We start from the raw sequence: 17,126 nt of genomic DNA, 5'->3' as shown, positions 1-17,126 counted from the left end.
GCCCCAACAACCTGAGGTTCAGGATTAGACTTCGCTAAAGATACTTCAGGAGGAATTCAGCTTAACGCCTCTAAATATGAAGCTCTAATATTAGCATTGATTTTAGCGGCGTTATCGACTAGATAAGAAGAACATAAATAAATGCGTCTTAATACAAGCAATAGTCACTTTCACACATACTATAGCGTTTTTATAATTTTAATAGAAAATGTTTCGAAAAGGACCCTTTATCAAAAATTGGGGGAAATCAACCCAAACAGGTTTACAATGTTACTTGAAAGGTTCAGTTTTTATCTTATGTGGAGATGGTGTCATTCTAACCATGAACATCCACTGAGATTGTGATGTTGACTGATCCTGCCACATTGATAGCAGTGCACACATATATCCCAGCCTCCTCAGGTACAGCTCTATCCACATGAAGACTGCCGTCACTCCTTAGAAAGACTCTCCTGTCCAAATGCACCTATAAATAGGACAATCATGCATAACTGTATTAACAGTAACACAATGGGATGCTAATATACAAGCATTTTTGGAATTTATGGTTTTACAACAGTCTCCAGAAATCAGTAGGGAGAACAGCAGTACGATGTTATCCAATAACAATAAAACATAATATATTTTAGGTTCAAACACAGTTATTAAGAGTTATGTGAACTGTGATTTTAGACCAATGAGATCAATTTACTATGCTCAACTTTGTCACTTTGCTAGTGGTCCAGTGGTCATAGCATTATGTTTATTCTAAGTGTGAGGAAGTCCTTTAAATTGTCATAGATTTTGATTGGATGTTTATGTTTTATCGTGCATCGGCTTGAAAAAATAATGCTCTAAAAGTGATGCAAACAATATTGTTCTTGTTGTCTTATTCTTTAGTCTTAAAGTTATGCTGTAGACTCAACTATTCTCTTAAATTCATAAGAATTTTTTTAAGTTTTTTTCTTTATAGTCATAGCCATCATCCTTGTTGTGTCCTTACTCATGTCATCCAAAATCTCAAGCTTTGATAAAATGCAGCATCACTCACTTGTTTTCCATTGTGCGTCCAGACTCTCTCGGGAAGAGGAATCCCATCCAGTAACATGCAGGGAATGTTCAAGGGCTGACCGCTAAGAACTGTAACAGCTGGTGCACCCTCAGCTAATAACGGTGGTTCTGTAAACAAGAAAGTGAGATTTCACAAAAGACCCATTTCTAGACTTCTTGATGAATATTTGACATATTGGTGAGAACATTGCATACCTAAACCAGTTACAGTGACTCTTGCTTGTGTCTTGATGGATCCGAACCGGTTTTTGGCCTCGCACACATATACACCTTCATCGTCCACCCAAACACCTGGAGGGATTGAACACAACTGCACTGTTTATAATGTAATGGACTCTTGTGTAATGAAGCTTATAAACATTTAGATCATTAAAGTTAATATTAAGGTTTATGATAGTTCACAGTTACAATTATTCATGTCAGTGCCATACAGTCACAGACAAAATGAAGAGAACATTCCACATTTTAATTTAATCAGCATTTCTAGATGTACTGTGGTCATTCCAGTCCAGTGTCTGTTGGATTTCAACAAAATCAAACCTCAAGAGTGACAAAGTCAACACGAATGTGAAAAACTGACAGCATGACAAGACATGAAAACTGTGATAAAAAGGGTTATCACATAAAAAATAATTTTTGAACTTTTCCTAAATACATGTAGAAATAGTACTGCTGTATTGCTTAAAAGTGAATATATTTTTTTTTTTTTTTTGCTGTATTTGAGGTCTGAAAATACAGAGCACCTTTTTTGTTATTTTGACCTGTTTCTCCAGTTTTCATTTTATGCAAATCAATGCAAATAGAAACATTGTTTTTATTTGGAATTTGGGAGAAATATTGTTAGTATAGTTCACAGAATGAAACAAAAATGACAATTTTACCTAAACACATAGAAATAGTAAATTCAGAAAAACAGATTTTTTTTTAAATGTTCTCTTAATTATTTCTCTGTGTGTGTGTGTGTGTGTGTGTGTGTGTATAGGTGTGTGTGTGTGTGTGTGTGTGTGTGTGGTGTGTTGTTGCGTGTTGTGCGTGTTGCGGTGCGTGTGCGTGCGCGTGCGCGTGCGTGCGCGTGCGCGTGCGCGCGCGTGTGCGTGTGTGTGTGTGTGTGTGTGTTGGTGTGTGTGTGTTGTGTGGTGTGTGTGGTGGTGTGTGTGTTTTGTGTGTTGTGCGTGTTTGCGTGTGTTTGTGTGTGTGTTTGTGTGTCTGTGTGTGGTGGCAGCGGACATGTTTAATGTTTCAAATTATTTTTAATGCTTTTTAACGACACAGCCTATTATCTGCATGTTTGTTACAGTTATCAACTTCAGTCTTAGACATTTTCAGCTTTGCGAAAGAAAAACCTCAATAAGTTTCTACGACTTGAAAATGTATGAATATTTATGGCCATGCTGATTTGCTTACATTAAGAAGCAAAGCTGTTAATTCCATTGCGATGACAGATCAAACTTCATTTGTGGTAATTCATTCCTGCATTACGCACATACTGCTTTACAGATGCAACTGTCCATCTTATTCAAAACAACGAAAGCGTTGTTTAGCGTTTTAGCTTTCAAGAGCTCTTAAGAGCAGTTTGCACGGATGGAATTTGCACTCACAATTGTAGCTGTTGCATCAATACAAAAAGTGACACATTAAATAACAATGATTGTGTCTTCATTTACAAAACAACCATGTTTACATGTTCTTCTCAAGAGTGATGGCCTCCGGTTGCATTTGTGCACCCTTTAAACCGTTCGGCTGAATGTGTCTCTCTTTAAACACATTTTCACTACACACACGGGCCTTTAAACACACCCACTCAGAGGCAGGTGGGAACAGACCCACATGCTCTTAATGCTTTTAGTAACCAGGTCAGCCAACAGCAGACGTGCAGCTCAACTCTGTAGTGATCGTCCAATAAAAACATTGCGGCTATAAACATCTACTTTATCCATATGCAGCTCCCGGTTCTGCCAGAAGCTTCAGTGCTGGGACCTGCGGTTTGACTGTTTACCCCACCCAACCCCCTTGGGTAAAGAGACCATCCCATCCAGGTTTCCCTTCTCATCCTCTAAGAGAGAAGAAGCTGTCAGCTCTGACTTTCAGTTTCTCAGTAGTGGGTTTCTGAACCACCTCCACTCCATGTCAACACCTAAAATAACATCTTCACGATTCTCCCGTGGGTGGAACGGGATCTCGTGCGGTGGTCTGCTTCAGTACCAGCAACCGTCCTCCCCGAACATGTATTGAAAGATATGTTTACTCACTCTGAATGTGAAGGGCACCAGAAGGCAGTTGAGATGTGCCTGCATGGCCAGACGACTTGCCAAAAATGGGCCGCCCGTCCTGGCGTCTCCATGTCAGAGAGGGTGTGGGGAAACCGCGGGCGATGCACGACAGAGTAATGTTATCGCCCACACTGGCTGTTACGTCCACAGGGGACACAGAGAACGCAGGAGCAGCTGCAAAATATGAAGAGCCATTAAATGTTTTAGAAAAATAGTGTTGGAGCATTTGGCAGATTTCAGTTGTTTTTGAGTCTTTCGTTCTTTCCTCCTCCTTCAAAATTCAGTTTAAGTGCCGTAATTCCATTTGTGTTTTTGTTTATTAGTAGTTTTAATTTTTAATTATGCTCCCTTTGATTTCATTAACAGAAAACAGCAACTTTCACATGTGATTACGGGTGTTTTTTCACACATTTTGCAGATCCATGTGGCTTTTCTGTAAGGGATGAACAAACCTTCTGCTTTTTTAAATGAACATGACATGACTGTCATAACATCAAAGGTAGAAAATATGCACGTGAAAAATATACTAAACAGTATTCCACAAGATATTTCCCCTATACATCACATATACAATAGCTATGGAAGACCAGCTCTTAATAAACATTATGGTCTGGTTTTGGATCTGTCAGAGCAGCTCGTAAAGTATCCGTGTGAGCTACTTGGAGTCTGAGAATGTTGTCAAAGGCAGTATTAAAGGAACATTTCCAAATCTGAAGTTATTGAAACCGGCATTTGCTCTCCAAATTTCACACCCTGCAACAGTGCGGGGGAACATTTCCACTTGTGGTTTGGAAGCTTTTGGGGTTATGGTTTTGCTCTGCTGAAAATCAAACAGTTTTGTCCAAGGTCTTTGTTTTATGCTACGAACTATGTGCAGTTCAAAGTTATGGAAAAGAAATCGAAATGCTCAGCCACTGAGCTCAATAAATGAAACACAATGTAAAACAGTATTGTGATTTTCTATCGTATTGTAGCAGCTATCATGTATGGCGGTTGTGGACTTATGTTCTCACCTCCCACCTCCAGCCTGACCACAGCAGATGTGGAGCCAGCAGTGTTTATGGCCACACAGGTATACTCTCCAGCATCCGGTTCCTGAACCCCTCGGATCTGCAATGTTCCACGATGGACATCCTGTTCAGCAAATGGCACTGTCCCCAGATCAAGATCTCCTGAAGACAGATGGTGTAAAATCAAAGAAAACATGAAGCCAATGTTTTGAAAGCTGAAAGCACATGGAAAACTTGTGTGTACTTGTCTGTTTTTATGCAGCGCTCTTAAATCTGCACTCTTATCATCAGATAGAATTGAATTATAAAAACAAAACAGACAACAAAGTCATCTTTTGCTTAAAGTGATAGTTCACCAAAAATTCTGTCATCATTTACTCACCCTCGTAAATGGGGTGAGTAACTTCTACTTCTACTACTTCAAACCCCGTTTAACTTTCTGTGATATTTAGAACCAAAACACTGATTTATTTATTTTAAAAGTGTTGTTTTGGGTTTTTGGGTTATGATTGAAGTGAATTGTCATCCCCAAAGCTTCAAAAAGACACAAACAGATTAGAAAATAATTACAAGCGACTCATGATGTATGTTTCAATTGTCCTAGATTCTTACAGATTTGGTGAGAGAAAATAAAATATAACCTTTTATGTGAAACTATGTTTTTGACCCATGCCTTATGCATCTCAGGATGCTAGTGGTGGAGTCTGTCTGTTGCCATAACAACTTTAACAAGATATTCACAACATCAAAAACAGCAAAAGTCAAAAACTTTATCAAATAATGGATCACATTTTATGTTCACCATCGTATGCCTTCACACCTGGGTGTGGTTATTTTATAACACATTTGTGTGCTTTTGCCGCTTGAGTCACAATCCACTCCCATTGTAACCAGAACACCAAACTTCGTTTTGGTTTTGAAGATCAAAGAAAGCCACCAGGGGTTTGAGTGACACAGGGATAAATAATGACATCATTATTTATGGATAAACTACTCCTTTAAGTACCCGGCTTATTGGGTTATTGGATATGAAAACAGATGCCTGTGTTCTCACATGAGCCTCCACTACAATTTCACAAGAAATTTCAACAATGCCTCATCAAAATCTATCGAGACCCAATTGTTTTATTTTAATTTATGTTTATAGCATGTCAACAAGTGTTGTTTCTACTTTTATGTTGAAAGACATTTAGATGAAACATCTGGGACAAAGCTGATTCTTCAATGAAACTCAATTGGATCTCCAGGACACTATAAGCCAATACAATTGGACTGCATGAGATCTTAAATACACTCGGAGGCCCATGTTTTATCCTGAGAGAAAGTATTTACCTTTTTGCCATGTCACTGTTGGAGGAGGCATGCCAGAAGCGTGACATTCAAGAGTGGCATCTCCACCAGCAACAACCATCACCACCTGCTGTGTCAGCGAGATACTTGGACGCTCTGAGACGACAACAACCGGGACATAAATTAAAACGAATCCACTTAACATTATTATGCTATTAGAGTCTCTGTGAAGCTCCTGTAGTGCATTTGTGAAATAACATTGACTGTACTAAGGGCAAGAAAGAGCCATTTACTAAGGATACAACATTGAAAAGCCCAAAGAAAGATAAAAAAAGACGAAGGTCCGAAACTTTTGCTTTCACTAAGGCAAACATGATGCTGTTTAAAGCACTCTCAATATTGTAATAAGTGGACGCTTGTGGGGAATACTTTCTGTTGGCTAATATTTCATGTCACTGCCACCGATCAGAGTCACATTCGCAACACATAAATGCACTTCTTTAATGTGAATTGATTGGGCATCAGTCCAGACATTGAGCAAACACATCTTCACTATCTCTTTAAGGAGATGTCAATAAGACGTGAGGTGAATCAATGACAACTTAAACTGATTGGGTATTTGGCTTTTAAACTGTCAGATTAACAATGACATTCTGGGAATTTACAGGTCATTTAAATAAATGAAATTCACAGAAAGATGCAGCAGAAGCTTAGGGGAGGAGTGAGGGCGGAGCATGGATGAGCTCATGCATATTAATGAGCTAGCACTATTCCTCAAAATGCCAAATCACATTTACTTATTCAATAAGGATACAATTTACACACACAAGCAACATTTATTTTCAAACTAAATATACCTCAAACACTTGCATAAAGATTTAACCCCACAATTTTCCTCATCCTCGTCTGTCTTTGAGTCGGCACATTCTGACTGGTTTACTAGCAGATAAAAGCATTTCAACACAACCACCGATTCCAGCACCCACCTGCATAACTGATGGTAACAGACTGGGAGGCAGTGCCAGCCTCGTTGGTGGCCAGACACGTATAGTTCCCAGCATCCACAGGCGCAGCTCTTCTGATTGTGAGAGTGCCAGACTCAGAGATGCTCATTCTGAAACCACAGTAAGGGAAATATTAACCACAGGCGTTGATATTATTACATCACAGAGACAGTTGTGTGTGAAGCTTTTCATACTGAAGCGCTAGCATTTTCTTAACATCAAACTGACATTGGACAATAGAAAATTTGATTTATTTGAATCTGTACACCAAAGTCTTAATGGTTTGTGGATAGTTTGCTCTAACCGGAGTGGAATATAAATAATTCATTTTAGGAAAGAAGCGCAAAAAACTGTGTGTGTGGACTTGGTTTTTATATGTACGTGGGGACCTAAACCTGAATGAACACCAACTCATGGGGACTCGTGTCACTGTGGGGACCAAAATTGAGGTCCCCACGGGCACAAAAGCTAATAAATTGTACAGAACAATAATTTTTGAAAATCTAAAAATGCAAAAAGTTTTCTATGATCTTTAGGTTTAGGGGTTGGGTTAGGGGATAAAATATACAGTTTGTACAGTATACAACTCATTACACCTATGGACTGTCCCCACGGAGATAATAAAACATATATATGTGTGTGTGTGTGCCTGCGTGTGTGTGTGTGCGTGTGCATGTGTGCGGCTGTTGGAGACAGACTGCAAAAAAATGTATTTCTTAGTATTTTTTGCTTTATTTCAGTACAAATATCTAAAAAGTATCAAATCAAGATAAAGAACTATTGAGAAGCAAAAAGATAGTTCTCCCCAAAAGGAAAATTCTGTCATCATTTACTCACCCTCTTGTCATTTCAAACCTGTATTCTTTCTTCTGCAGAACACAAAAGAATATATTTTTTTTTAAAGTTGGGAACCGAACAGCGCTGGCACCCATTCACTTCTATTGTATAGACACAAAAACAACATTCCTCAAAATATCTTCTTTTGTGTTCTGCGGAAGAAAGAAAGTCATACAGGTTTGAAATGACAAGAAGGTGAGTAAAAGATGACAGAATTTAATTTTTGGGTGAACTATGTGAACAAGTATTTTTTTCTGAATAGTGACAGAATTTCAAGACAAGTCTCATGTAAATGTATCTTCATTTTAGGATTTTATATATTTGTACTGGAAAGCAACGCATTTTGCATTACACATACAGTATGTAGAGTAAAGGAGGGAAGCTGATCGACTACCGATGGTTGTTGGTAAGAAAGATGTTGCCATGGCTCCAGAAAACCTTCGGAGGAGGCGATCCAGATACAGAACAGGAGATGTGAAGCTCTGCACCCAGAGAGAAGCTTTGTGTCTGAGGAGAAACAACCACAGACGGGGCCTCTGTAAAGAAAACAGAAATGCATGATGAATAATTCCCATACCTAGAGGAAAAACTGCACGCAAAACTGAAAATTCTGTCAATATTTACTCATCCATATGTCATTCCAAACCCGTATGTTTTAATATTTATGTCAAAAAATTTTTTTGAGGTAGTTTTAAAAGCATGTGGTCTTGGAAGGACATGAGGGTATTTTGGGGTACAAAAGATTGGACTACGTAAGCACAATGGTATAATATCTGTGTTAGCATAACTGCACATGCTAAACATTATTATATAATGAGATACACATCTCTGATTTGTTCAGCTTGTTGTTCAACATGAAAACTTGTGTCTAAAAGGACCCGCCAATCCAAGAACATGCTGGGCTCAATCTTGCTTGCTGTGTCGAATTTGTGCTGTGGTTTAGCGGGTTGTAATGGAAAACACATGACGGTTGGACTCGTGAGACCACAAGAGTTGATTGTTCGACCAGGTGGTGTACAGTACCTAAGACCACCAGCCACACGACAGCCTGACTCTCTCCGTGTGCGTTTGCGGCTCTGCACTGGTAGGGTCCTGCGTCCTGGGTGCGAACCCAGCTTATCTCCAGAGAGGAGTTGGCCAACACTTTCACCCTCCCTGAGCGGGATGATAAAACGGTGCCGGCCCGATACCAGGTCAGATTGTGCCGCACGGAGCCTTGAACCTGGCACGACAGTACGGCCGATGCACCAGGGGATGAGATCACATTCACGGTGGGGTGCAGAACGGGAGGGGGCTCTGAAAAAAAATCATGTAATGTATATTAACTGAGGGGCAAAAACACTTGAGAAAATGGTTTTGTAATTTGTTATTAGAGCAGTTAAACAAGTCTTGAACAGTCTAATTTATAATCCCATTTCTCATTTACAACTTCCTTTCATTCAGAAAATTACGACCTCTTTTTCATCCTGAGGTGATGGGTGTCAATGCAAGATAGTGTGAAAGAAAATGTCGGATGTATCCGAATTTGTGCAATACCTCTAACAGTGAGTTGCGTGAGAGCTCGCCCCATACCCGCCGTGCTCTGGGCCACACATTCATAAGATCCCTCATCATCGCCCGAGGCATGGGGAATTTCCCATGATGCTTTAAAGGAAGACCTTCAATTACAAGAAAGCAGCAGGTAGAAGTGATGAGTCAAAAATTAGAGCCTTTGATCACTGTCATGCACATTTAAATTACACAGACATTCACTTCACGGAGAATAGTTAGATAGATAACAGAGATTAAATTAAACTGAAAATATAGCTTTAAATTTCGCAAATTACATATGAACATATAAGCACAAACACAGCAGCAAATGAAAAGAAAAAGATAGTTTGAAGTCAGTAACAACCAGCTCGCACCGAATATCTTTCACCATAAGTCAACATTATTTCATGTCAGTAATTCAAAACAGAGCACCCACGTAGACCAAAAAACAACAACAACGCCTTTTGTTCAGTTTGGAAGATGACTTTCTTTTGTGTAACGTACACAACCCCTGCTGCTCACATCCCTTCCAGGAGTGATATGTCAGTAAACCCTCTGATCCTTCTTGGTTTGAATTCTGACTGTAAACAAATGCCCCGTGTCAGCACGATGTATCAAACAGAGCAAAAAATCATTTAACAGATGTTCATTTTAACATCTGCTCCATTGAGTTTATTTAAAGTCATATCGCTGGAGAGAATGCCTGCAAAAGTGTTAGGGCATGTTTGGGTTTGGAGAGGCATGAGAAAGAAGAAAGGGTGTAACCGTGTTGAAAAGACCAGGTTAGGTAAGTAGACATTTTGAGGCTGGTCCATGCTAGTTTGATACTGGTCTAGATGGTGGTCCAGCATAGCCATGTTGTGGTCAACCAATCTGTTTTTGTGAAGTTTGTTGAACAGGGAAGTGTCAGTGAGGCTTAAAGAAGTATATAGTATAGCACATAAAGAATGCTGGTCTTTTCAACAGAATAAAAGAATGATTTTAGCAATATACAATACCTGAAATAGAGAGAGGTAAGAATAAGATAGACTCACTCATAGGTTCCCTCATCTCCTATCGTGATTCCATCTCTGGTGAATCTGAGTTTATAGGGCAGGTCACTGTTCACAGAGCAGTCAATCGTCGCAGGCTGCATGTAGAATGCTTTCACCACAGTGGGCATGCTTACCAATGGAGGCTCTGTGGGGGGGGGCGTGAGGGTCAGAGGTTAAAGGAACTAGTTGATCACAGCTGGATTACCCCAAAAACAACATTAATACATCAAAAACAACATTAGCAAATAAACTTAAGGAAACAGAACATTCTGATTTGAAAAGGGACTTTAAAAAGAAAAAGATATATGTTTACAAATGAATTTAATTAATTAATTAAAGTAATAAATTAAATTAAATAAATATTAACTAAATTAAAGATTCTGTATACTGTATATACTGTACATATATATATATATAGCTTATGTTAAATTAAAGCTTAATGGAATTTACAAAAATTAAATAGAAATAATTAATGTATACGTATGTATGAAGAGTTTGGTTCCAAAATGAGATAACTCCGTTTAAAAATATATATATATATTATGGATTAAATCAAAACAAACCAACTGCAGTTTGATTGATATTAATTGGAATGCACAATAAAAAAACATGATTTTTGAAAAATGTTTAAAACGGAGTTACTCATTTTGGAACCAAACTCTTCATATATATACAGTATATATATATATATATATAATAGTAATGTAAATTAATATCTTAATATAAATCAATATATTTACATTATCCATAACAAAAATTATATAACTAATAATAATTAAATGTATACTTTATAATTTACTTGATTTATCCCTAACATGCAACTTTCCACTGCTGAACTCTGTTTAACATAGCTAAAAAGCCCTTTGTGTACTATGCTTATGGTTGGCTTGTGAGGCAAAATATTAAATGCTCCCTCAAGTCTAAGTCGATTTGGATAAAAGTTTCTTAACAACATTAAGAACTACTCAGATCTTAACCTCTTAATATGTGCCCCTATTTTTGAAAATTTAATTGATTGCAAAAACAAGTTTAGAACATGAATATAAGTGTAATACCTTTCAAATGATGCATAGTTTTTGATAACTGATTAATGTAAAGCTAAGGTAATAAATAATGCAGACATGCTAAAAAACGCTTTTTGCGTATTAGGGGGTTTAATAGGTTTTTTATAGATGCATGATGCCCTTAGACTCATATTATTTCTTTTCCCTTTTGTTTTCTGAGAGAGAACTGTACATAATATGATTCAAATAGAAAATGGAAAATAGAAAACAGTTAGAAAAGAGAATAAATGCAGACAATGCAAAAACATCTCTCACCCGGGATAATGTTGGTGTAGGAGACACTTGACAGTCTCTGAAAGTTGTAGCCATCTCCATCTTTGCCAGATACTTTGAGGAAGAAGCTCTGTGAGGGAGTTCTGAACTCTGGGATGCTCCAGAGACCTCCGAATCCTCTATCAGCTGGTAAAGGAACAGGAATGGTTCGCAGAGAGCGGCCCCCTAGAGACATTAACTCCATATTGGAAACAAGCCCAGGAGGCTTCAGACCTGAACACTTCAGAATCGCATGAGCTGGAATGCCTGGAATAATATATTGGGTCAATAATTCTTAGTTGTTTTTAAAAGACACATTTAAGAGTTCTTCAAAATATAAAAATCTATATTCGCTTCTAGATTCGCTTATTCAAGTCTATATATGACTCTTTCCTCTATGGACGAGAAAAGAGGATATTTTGAGAAATGTCTCAGTGGATTTGTGCCCATACAATGGAAGTCAATGGAGGCCAATGTTATTTGGTTACCAACATTCTTCAAAATATCTCCTTTTGTGTTCTGCAGAAGAAAGAAGGTCATGCAGGTTTGGAATGACAAGATGAGGATGAACAAATGATTAGATTGCAGTACCTTTGATAGGCCTCTCTCTGGTCCTGTTAAACTCTGTGACCGGCGTACTAGAAAACCCCGCCCTGAAGTCCAGATTACTCACACCTGTTACTCTTAGCGTGTGCCGCCCACTGCAGCTCACCTAGACAAGAAGGGAAGTCTCAATGGCCAAAGCTAAAATGTTTAAATACCACATATTAATAGACAATAATCAGTGCTGTTAGTACCTTTAATGTCCACGGTCCAGGTCGAGGGTTCTTCAGGTTGACCACCCGTGCTGAGTTTGGGATGTTGAGTAGTTCTGTCAGGCCCTGCCTTTCCCCAACTGTGCGACCTAATTTTTCAGGTTACAAATCATAAAGTTTAAGGAAGGAATGTTTGCCCCAAATCCCATCTCTGTATTTCAAATCACAAACTAGTTGATATGTTTTCAATGCAAAACTGGTCTGTACAAAATAAGAGCATGTTTCTACCTAGAGGGTCTCTGAGCTCGATTTGTGGTGCTGGACCACTTAAAGAAACAGTGACCTCTTTTAGACTGGGGTCAAAGGGCACATCCCACTGGGTCTCCTGGGCGTTCTCATGATCAGAGGAGAGAAGGTGGACCTTCATGGCCTGGACGGTTTCCTCAACCCATTTGAGAACCTACAAATATGAGTCAACAATTGAATTGACAATTTTTACAAAAACTAATCATTTCTAGTCAACTAATCATTTCTAATAAATAAGGTTAAAAAATACATTTCTGTTAATGGAAATCAAATAAAAAATGGCCTATACTGTATATTATTTCAAAAAATTGAAATTAGAAATGTTGCTTTCGTTGGAAAGTTGAAAATGAATAAAAACTAAACTAAAAACTGAAACAAATTAAATGTATATGAATAAACAAATAAATAATAAAAGAAAAGACCACATCTCAAAATTGTTTAAAAACTTAAACTAAAAATAACATGAAAACTATACAAATATAAAAAAGCTTATTCAAAATATTAATAAAACTGAAAACAAAGTCTTCGATTGAGGATGAATTTCTAGATTCATTTGATTCATTATTTTCTAGACTTTATTTTGTTTCGTTTTGTTTTAATACCTGTTCACCAGGTAAGGATGACCAAACATTTACACTGACGTATAAATGAAATACATTTAGATTAAAAATGAAATTAGAAATAGTTTGAATAAAATGTGTTTACACATAGATTTATTGAATTCATCATTTGTTTGTCAATTTTTTTATGATTTCCATGGGAAACTGCTTCCAAATGTGCATCAGTTGTACCTCATGACCCAGACTGTGACCAAAAAAACTAAAAGAAAAACGTCTGGTGCATCTCAGATTAACTTCAAAAAGAACCCATTCAAAGAGATGAAATACTGACTCCACTCTGTTCATGTAGACTTCTCATTGGTCTTGACACTACATCCACTCACAACAGAGGTATGCCACAAGCCCAACCTTATTAAGCAGTGAGGAAATGAGATCAGATTAACTGTCAGACAGAGAATGCAAACTATCTCCAGGCTGACAAGCCATCAATTTTATACAGAGCAACCCAGACAGTAAAGGAGCTCTGTTTTCACTACACAAACACAGAGCCGAAGAGATACAAATCTACACGGCAGAAAAGATAAGCAGAAAACCATTCCAGATGATTAGCAAATAAAATCATAATCAAAGACAGAAGTGACTGGCCTCACCTGATTTATAATGAGGATAAATGACATAAAATATCAGATGTGCAGGTTTGTGAGACTTCTGTTTGCTACTGTGAAGTGAGACTGTTATCAGACATCACTGACCTGAGAAAACTTGCGAAAACTCTAATTTGATAGATAGCACAGGAAATGACCATATGCCTATTTTTCCAACAGCTTATTAGCAAAATCAGTTTGTCTAACAACTAAAGGAAACAAAGAGTGTTGAGGTTTCATTCCCTCACGGGTCGTATTTTTAGATTCCAACCATTAACGTCTTAACAGGCAGCTGTGTGTATTCGTTCTGACCTTTCGATATTGATAACAGCCGTAACGGTCGCTCTGTGTCCATAACACTGAAGGAAAACATCGCTTCAGTAAAGCCCTCAAAAAATGAGGCTTACTTAACACATCTTTATACATTTAGGAATGCGAGACCAAATTGGAGTGAACGTAGCCTTTGATAATTTCATTACTCAGATTCTCCCCTCTGTATTTCACTCTTTCTCTCCATCTCTCACTCTCTGGCTGCAGACAGCAGCTGGTTCCTCTCGGAGTTTACAACTGGAAACGGCTGTAATGAGTGCCACATGTGCAACTATCCCCCACAGAGTAACAAAAAACTCACCAATGACCTACATCTGCCTCAAACCAGCGTCTGTTGCAGCGCAGGCCTCGCGGGAGCCGGGGATAGATTGGCTTTGTGATGACATGTATGGTCCACCTAGAGTTTGGATAAGGACATGCGTGTGTCTCTGAAATATTTCAAAGATGGACAGAAGAATTGTAAGGATCATCAAGAACATCCCTGAAACCACATCCAGCGAGACAAATTTTAATGGGAGGCAACCAACCGGCTTCTAATGCAATGGATAAGCCGTGGAGGAGTGTTGGTTCGGAAGCAAAGAGGCAGAGATGGAAAGGATGAGAGGGGTCAAGTGAGGATCAGTCTCGAGTAAACTGGCTACTGACCGCAGCAAATGGTTTGGAGGGTTTTTTTCTTAAAAAGAAGAATAAACGCCCACGGGCGACAGGAAGAGAGGTCAACTACAGTGGGTGTGCTGTCTGAAGATGAGACTAGCCGAGGATGTCATCTGAGGACCAAATTCCTACTTTGCACCCACACTTGAATGATCCGCCTAGACACCTGCCCCTGTCAGTTCCTGTGACATCACAGGAGAAGATACATTCGTCGCATAAAGGTGATGTCACAAAGGTTCTCCAATGGCAAAAACAGAGTTGGAGATCTAGGGCCCGTTCTTCGTACCTCGCTAACTCAGTTAGCTGGATTTGATTGTTGACGATTTCGCATGATCTTGGATTGTTCGGTTCTTCGACGCTCATCCTGGACTTGTTGTCTTAGCAACAGGTCCGTTATCTTAAACCTGCTCGGGAGCAGGCTTATTTCATGTAAACAGGATTAGATCGTGGTCATGATGCAGTCAAATCGGCTTCATTCATACAAAAGCAACTTGTTGTACAAGGTACAAGATTAATAGAAAGAGCTTTGCGAATTTAACATGTAATTAACGCAATGTTTTGCTTTTAGAACATTATTTATGTAATATAATAAATTTAGAACAATTTTTGTTTCTCATTTACTGTGAAAAGTCTTCGGTGAGGACCGAAATAAATGAATGAATAAATAAAATATTGTTTTTTTTCTTGTAAAGGAGATATTCGCATATAATATAAAAATATAAAAAAGAGATATAAAAGCTCAGACAGTGCATATGATATGGGGGATTTATAAAAAATGCAGTCTGTCTTGCCATTTGCAAATTTGTGGTAGTTCAGTCTCTTAAGACCCCATCTTAATTAATATGATATAAGGGAACTAAAGATTCTGCAGTCATGATCATGTCAATGAGCATTATGTGTCTTGATTGATGTCATAGATTGCATCACAGGCCTCTGAGGCCTCGTGTTATTTTCTGAAAATAAATTATGATATTTGCAGGTAATATTCATTTTAATATTAGTAATAGTATTAAGCAAAAAGTAATTGAATCAATAAGGAAGCTGACTGAATAAGCTGTTAGATGGTGTGTGACCTAATGTGCACCTACAGTATCACCAGCCAGCACTGAAGCAAAATGACCTGAATCTGCATGAGTCAACAATCTTCAGTCACATTTATGATGGGACTGTGTTTGAAGACACCACTCCCTGACCCAAACCTGTTACACTGCAGCCCTAGCCAAGACAGGATCATGAAATGACCTTTGGGCAACTGATAGGAATGAAGGATTTCAGTGTATCAAAAGTGCCTGACAGGGCCTGTACTGTGTCATGTGCTACACTACATACATCATCAGAAAACAGAGGAGACCTGTGAGGGAGGTACAGCCTGATGACGATCTCTAAACCACTACAGACTGAGCTTCATGAGATATAACTTTTGGTATACAATTTTTGTATTATTCTTATATAAAAAGCAACACAAACATGCATTATGCCCACATGCATTTTACTTTTAATCTCCATGGATAATAGGCAGGCATCAGTGTCATCTTTTACCTGCAATAAGAGATGTTAGGTCAGTAAACAATATAGAAATAGTTACTTAATCTCCAATCTTTTTAAAATTAACTCTCCAGTTTAAGGTGTGTGTTCTTTATATTGTCAAGGTCAATGTTTTGAAGTTTTGGCTTTTGAATTTGCATATATCCAACCCAGTGGCGTAACTTTGTTTTGAAAAGTGGTGGGGACAAAGACGACACAAACTTTAATAAATTGTTTCTGTAAGAACTCGTTGGGAATATTCATGGACGTCACAAGCGTGAAACATGTAGGTGACTCCTACAGAAAACAGTATAAAAACTGCGCCGCTTTATTGACGGCTTCAGTGGTGTAACGTTAGTGTGAAAGACGCATGACAAATAATATTGACACAGCTGTGAAGGAGGTTCGAATCCGCTGATCTCACTATTCTAATTTTCCACATCACATATCAGATCTGCTTCCATTTGTTTTTAAACTATATCATGTTTTCATCAATAGATCATTTAAAGCATGTTGTGCTTTATTATATGTAAGGATGGCTGTTGCTGTACGTAATTAAACGTATTAATTCCTGATGAAACAAAAACTACTGAAACGAATGTGTGTTTTCCCCATGTTAAAAAATTGGTGTTTGACACAGATTACCTGTCGGTGGGTCAAGGATTGAGAGTTTGGGAACCCCCTGCTAATAAGGACAAACATTCAAGTTACAGGGGAAACAGTTGAAAATAATATCTTTAAAAAATCGTATTTTCACTAATTACTACGAGCATTGCCTGATAGGCTACAAATATACAACAAACTTTCAAAATTTTGTTTTGAACTCATGAAACTACAAAGTTGTGACTTTTTCCAGTTTTCTATCAAGTATTAAAATGTAATTAATCTTGCAATAGACGATAGCAACCGCATGTCGAGAACAATAAGGACGAATATATAGCACCAAAGTCCAATTAAGCGCAAAATGTTTGGTACATGTATGACTTGAACAGCCAATTTCAAATATTTTCAT

The 17,126-nt window shown here is 38.1% G+C and overlaps 1 protein-coding gene across 1 annotated transcript in view; it reads right to left on the bottom strand.

Moving 5' to 3' along the window:
- hmcn2 (hemicentin 2) overlaps window positions 1–17,126 on the bottom strand; it is an 87,271-nt gene that overhangs the window by 60,737 nt on the left and 9,408 nt on the right. Inside the window, 15 exon segments of the mRNA XM_057356507.1 lie at window positions 322–466; window positions 1,031–1,158; window positions 1,246–1,341; window positions 3,300–3,494; window positions 4,334–4,492; window positions 5,663–5,776; window positions 6,607–6,734; window positions 7,856–7,997; window positions 8,485–8,757; window positions 8,998–9,119; window positions 10,026–10,170; window positions 11,345–11,608; window positions 11,933–12,053; window positions 12,139–12,245; window positions 12,385–12,556. Coding sequence (XP_057212490.1) covers window positions 322–466; window positions 1,031–1,158; window positions 1,246–1,341; window positions 3,300–3,494; window positions 4,334–4,492; window positions 5,663–5,776; window positions 6,607–6,734; window positions 7,856–7,997; window positions 8,485–8,757; window positions 8,998–9,119; window positions 10,026–10,170; window positions 11,345–11,608; window positions 11,933–12,053; window positions 12,139–12,245; window positions 12,385–12,556 — 2,311 coding nt within the window.

The sequence above is a fragment of the Triplophysa rosa genome, linkage group LG17, assembly GCF_024868665.1.
Source record: "Triplophysa rosa linkage group LG17, Trosa_1v2, whole genome shotgun sequence".
Lineage (NCBI taxonomy): Eukaryota > Metazoa > Chordata > Actinopteri > Cypriniformes > Nemacheilidae > Triplophysa > Triplophysa rosa.
The sequence above is the reverse complement of the archived record's forward strand: the minus strand, read 5'-3'. Positions and strand labels throughout refer to the sequence as shown.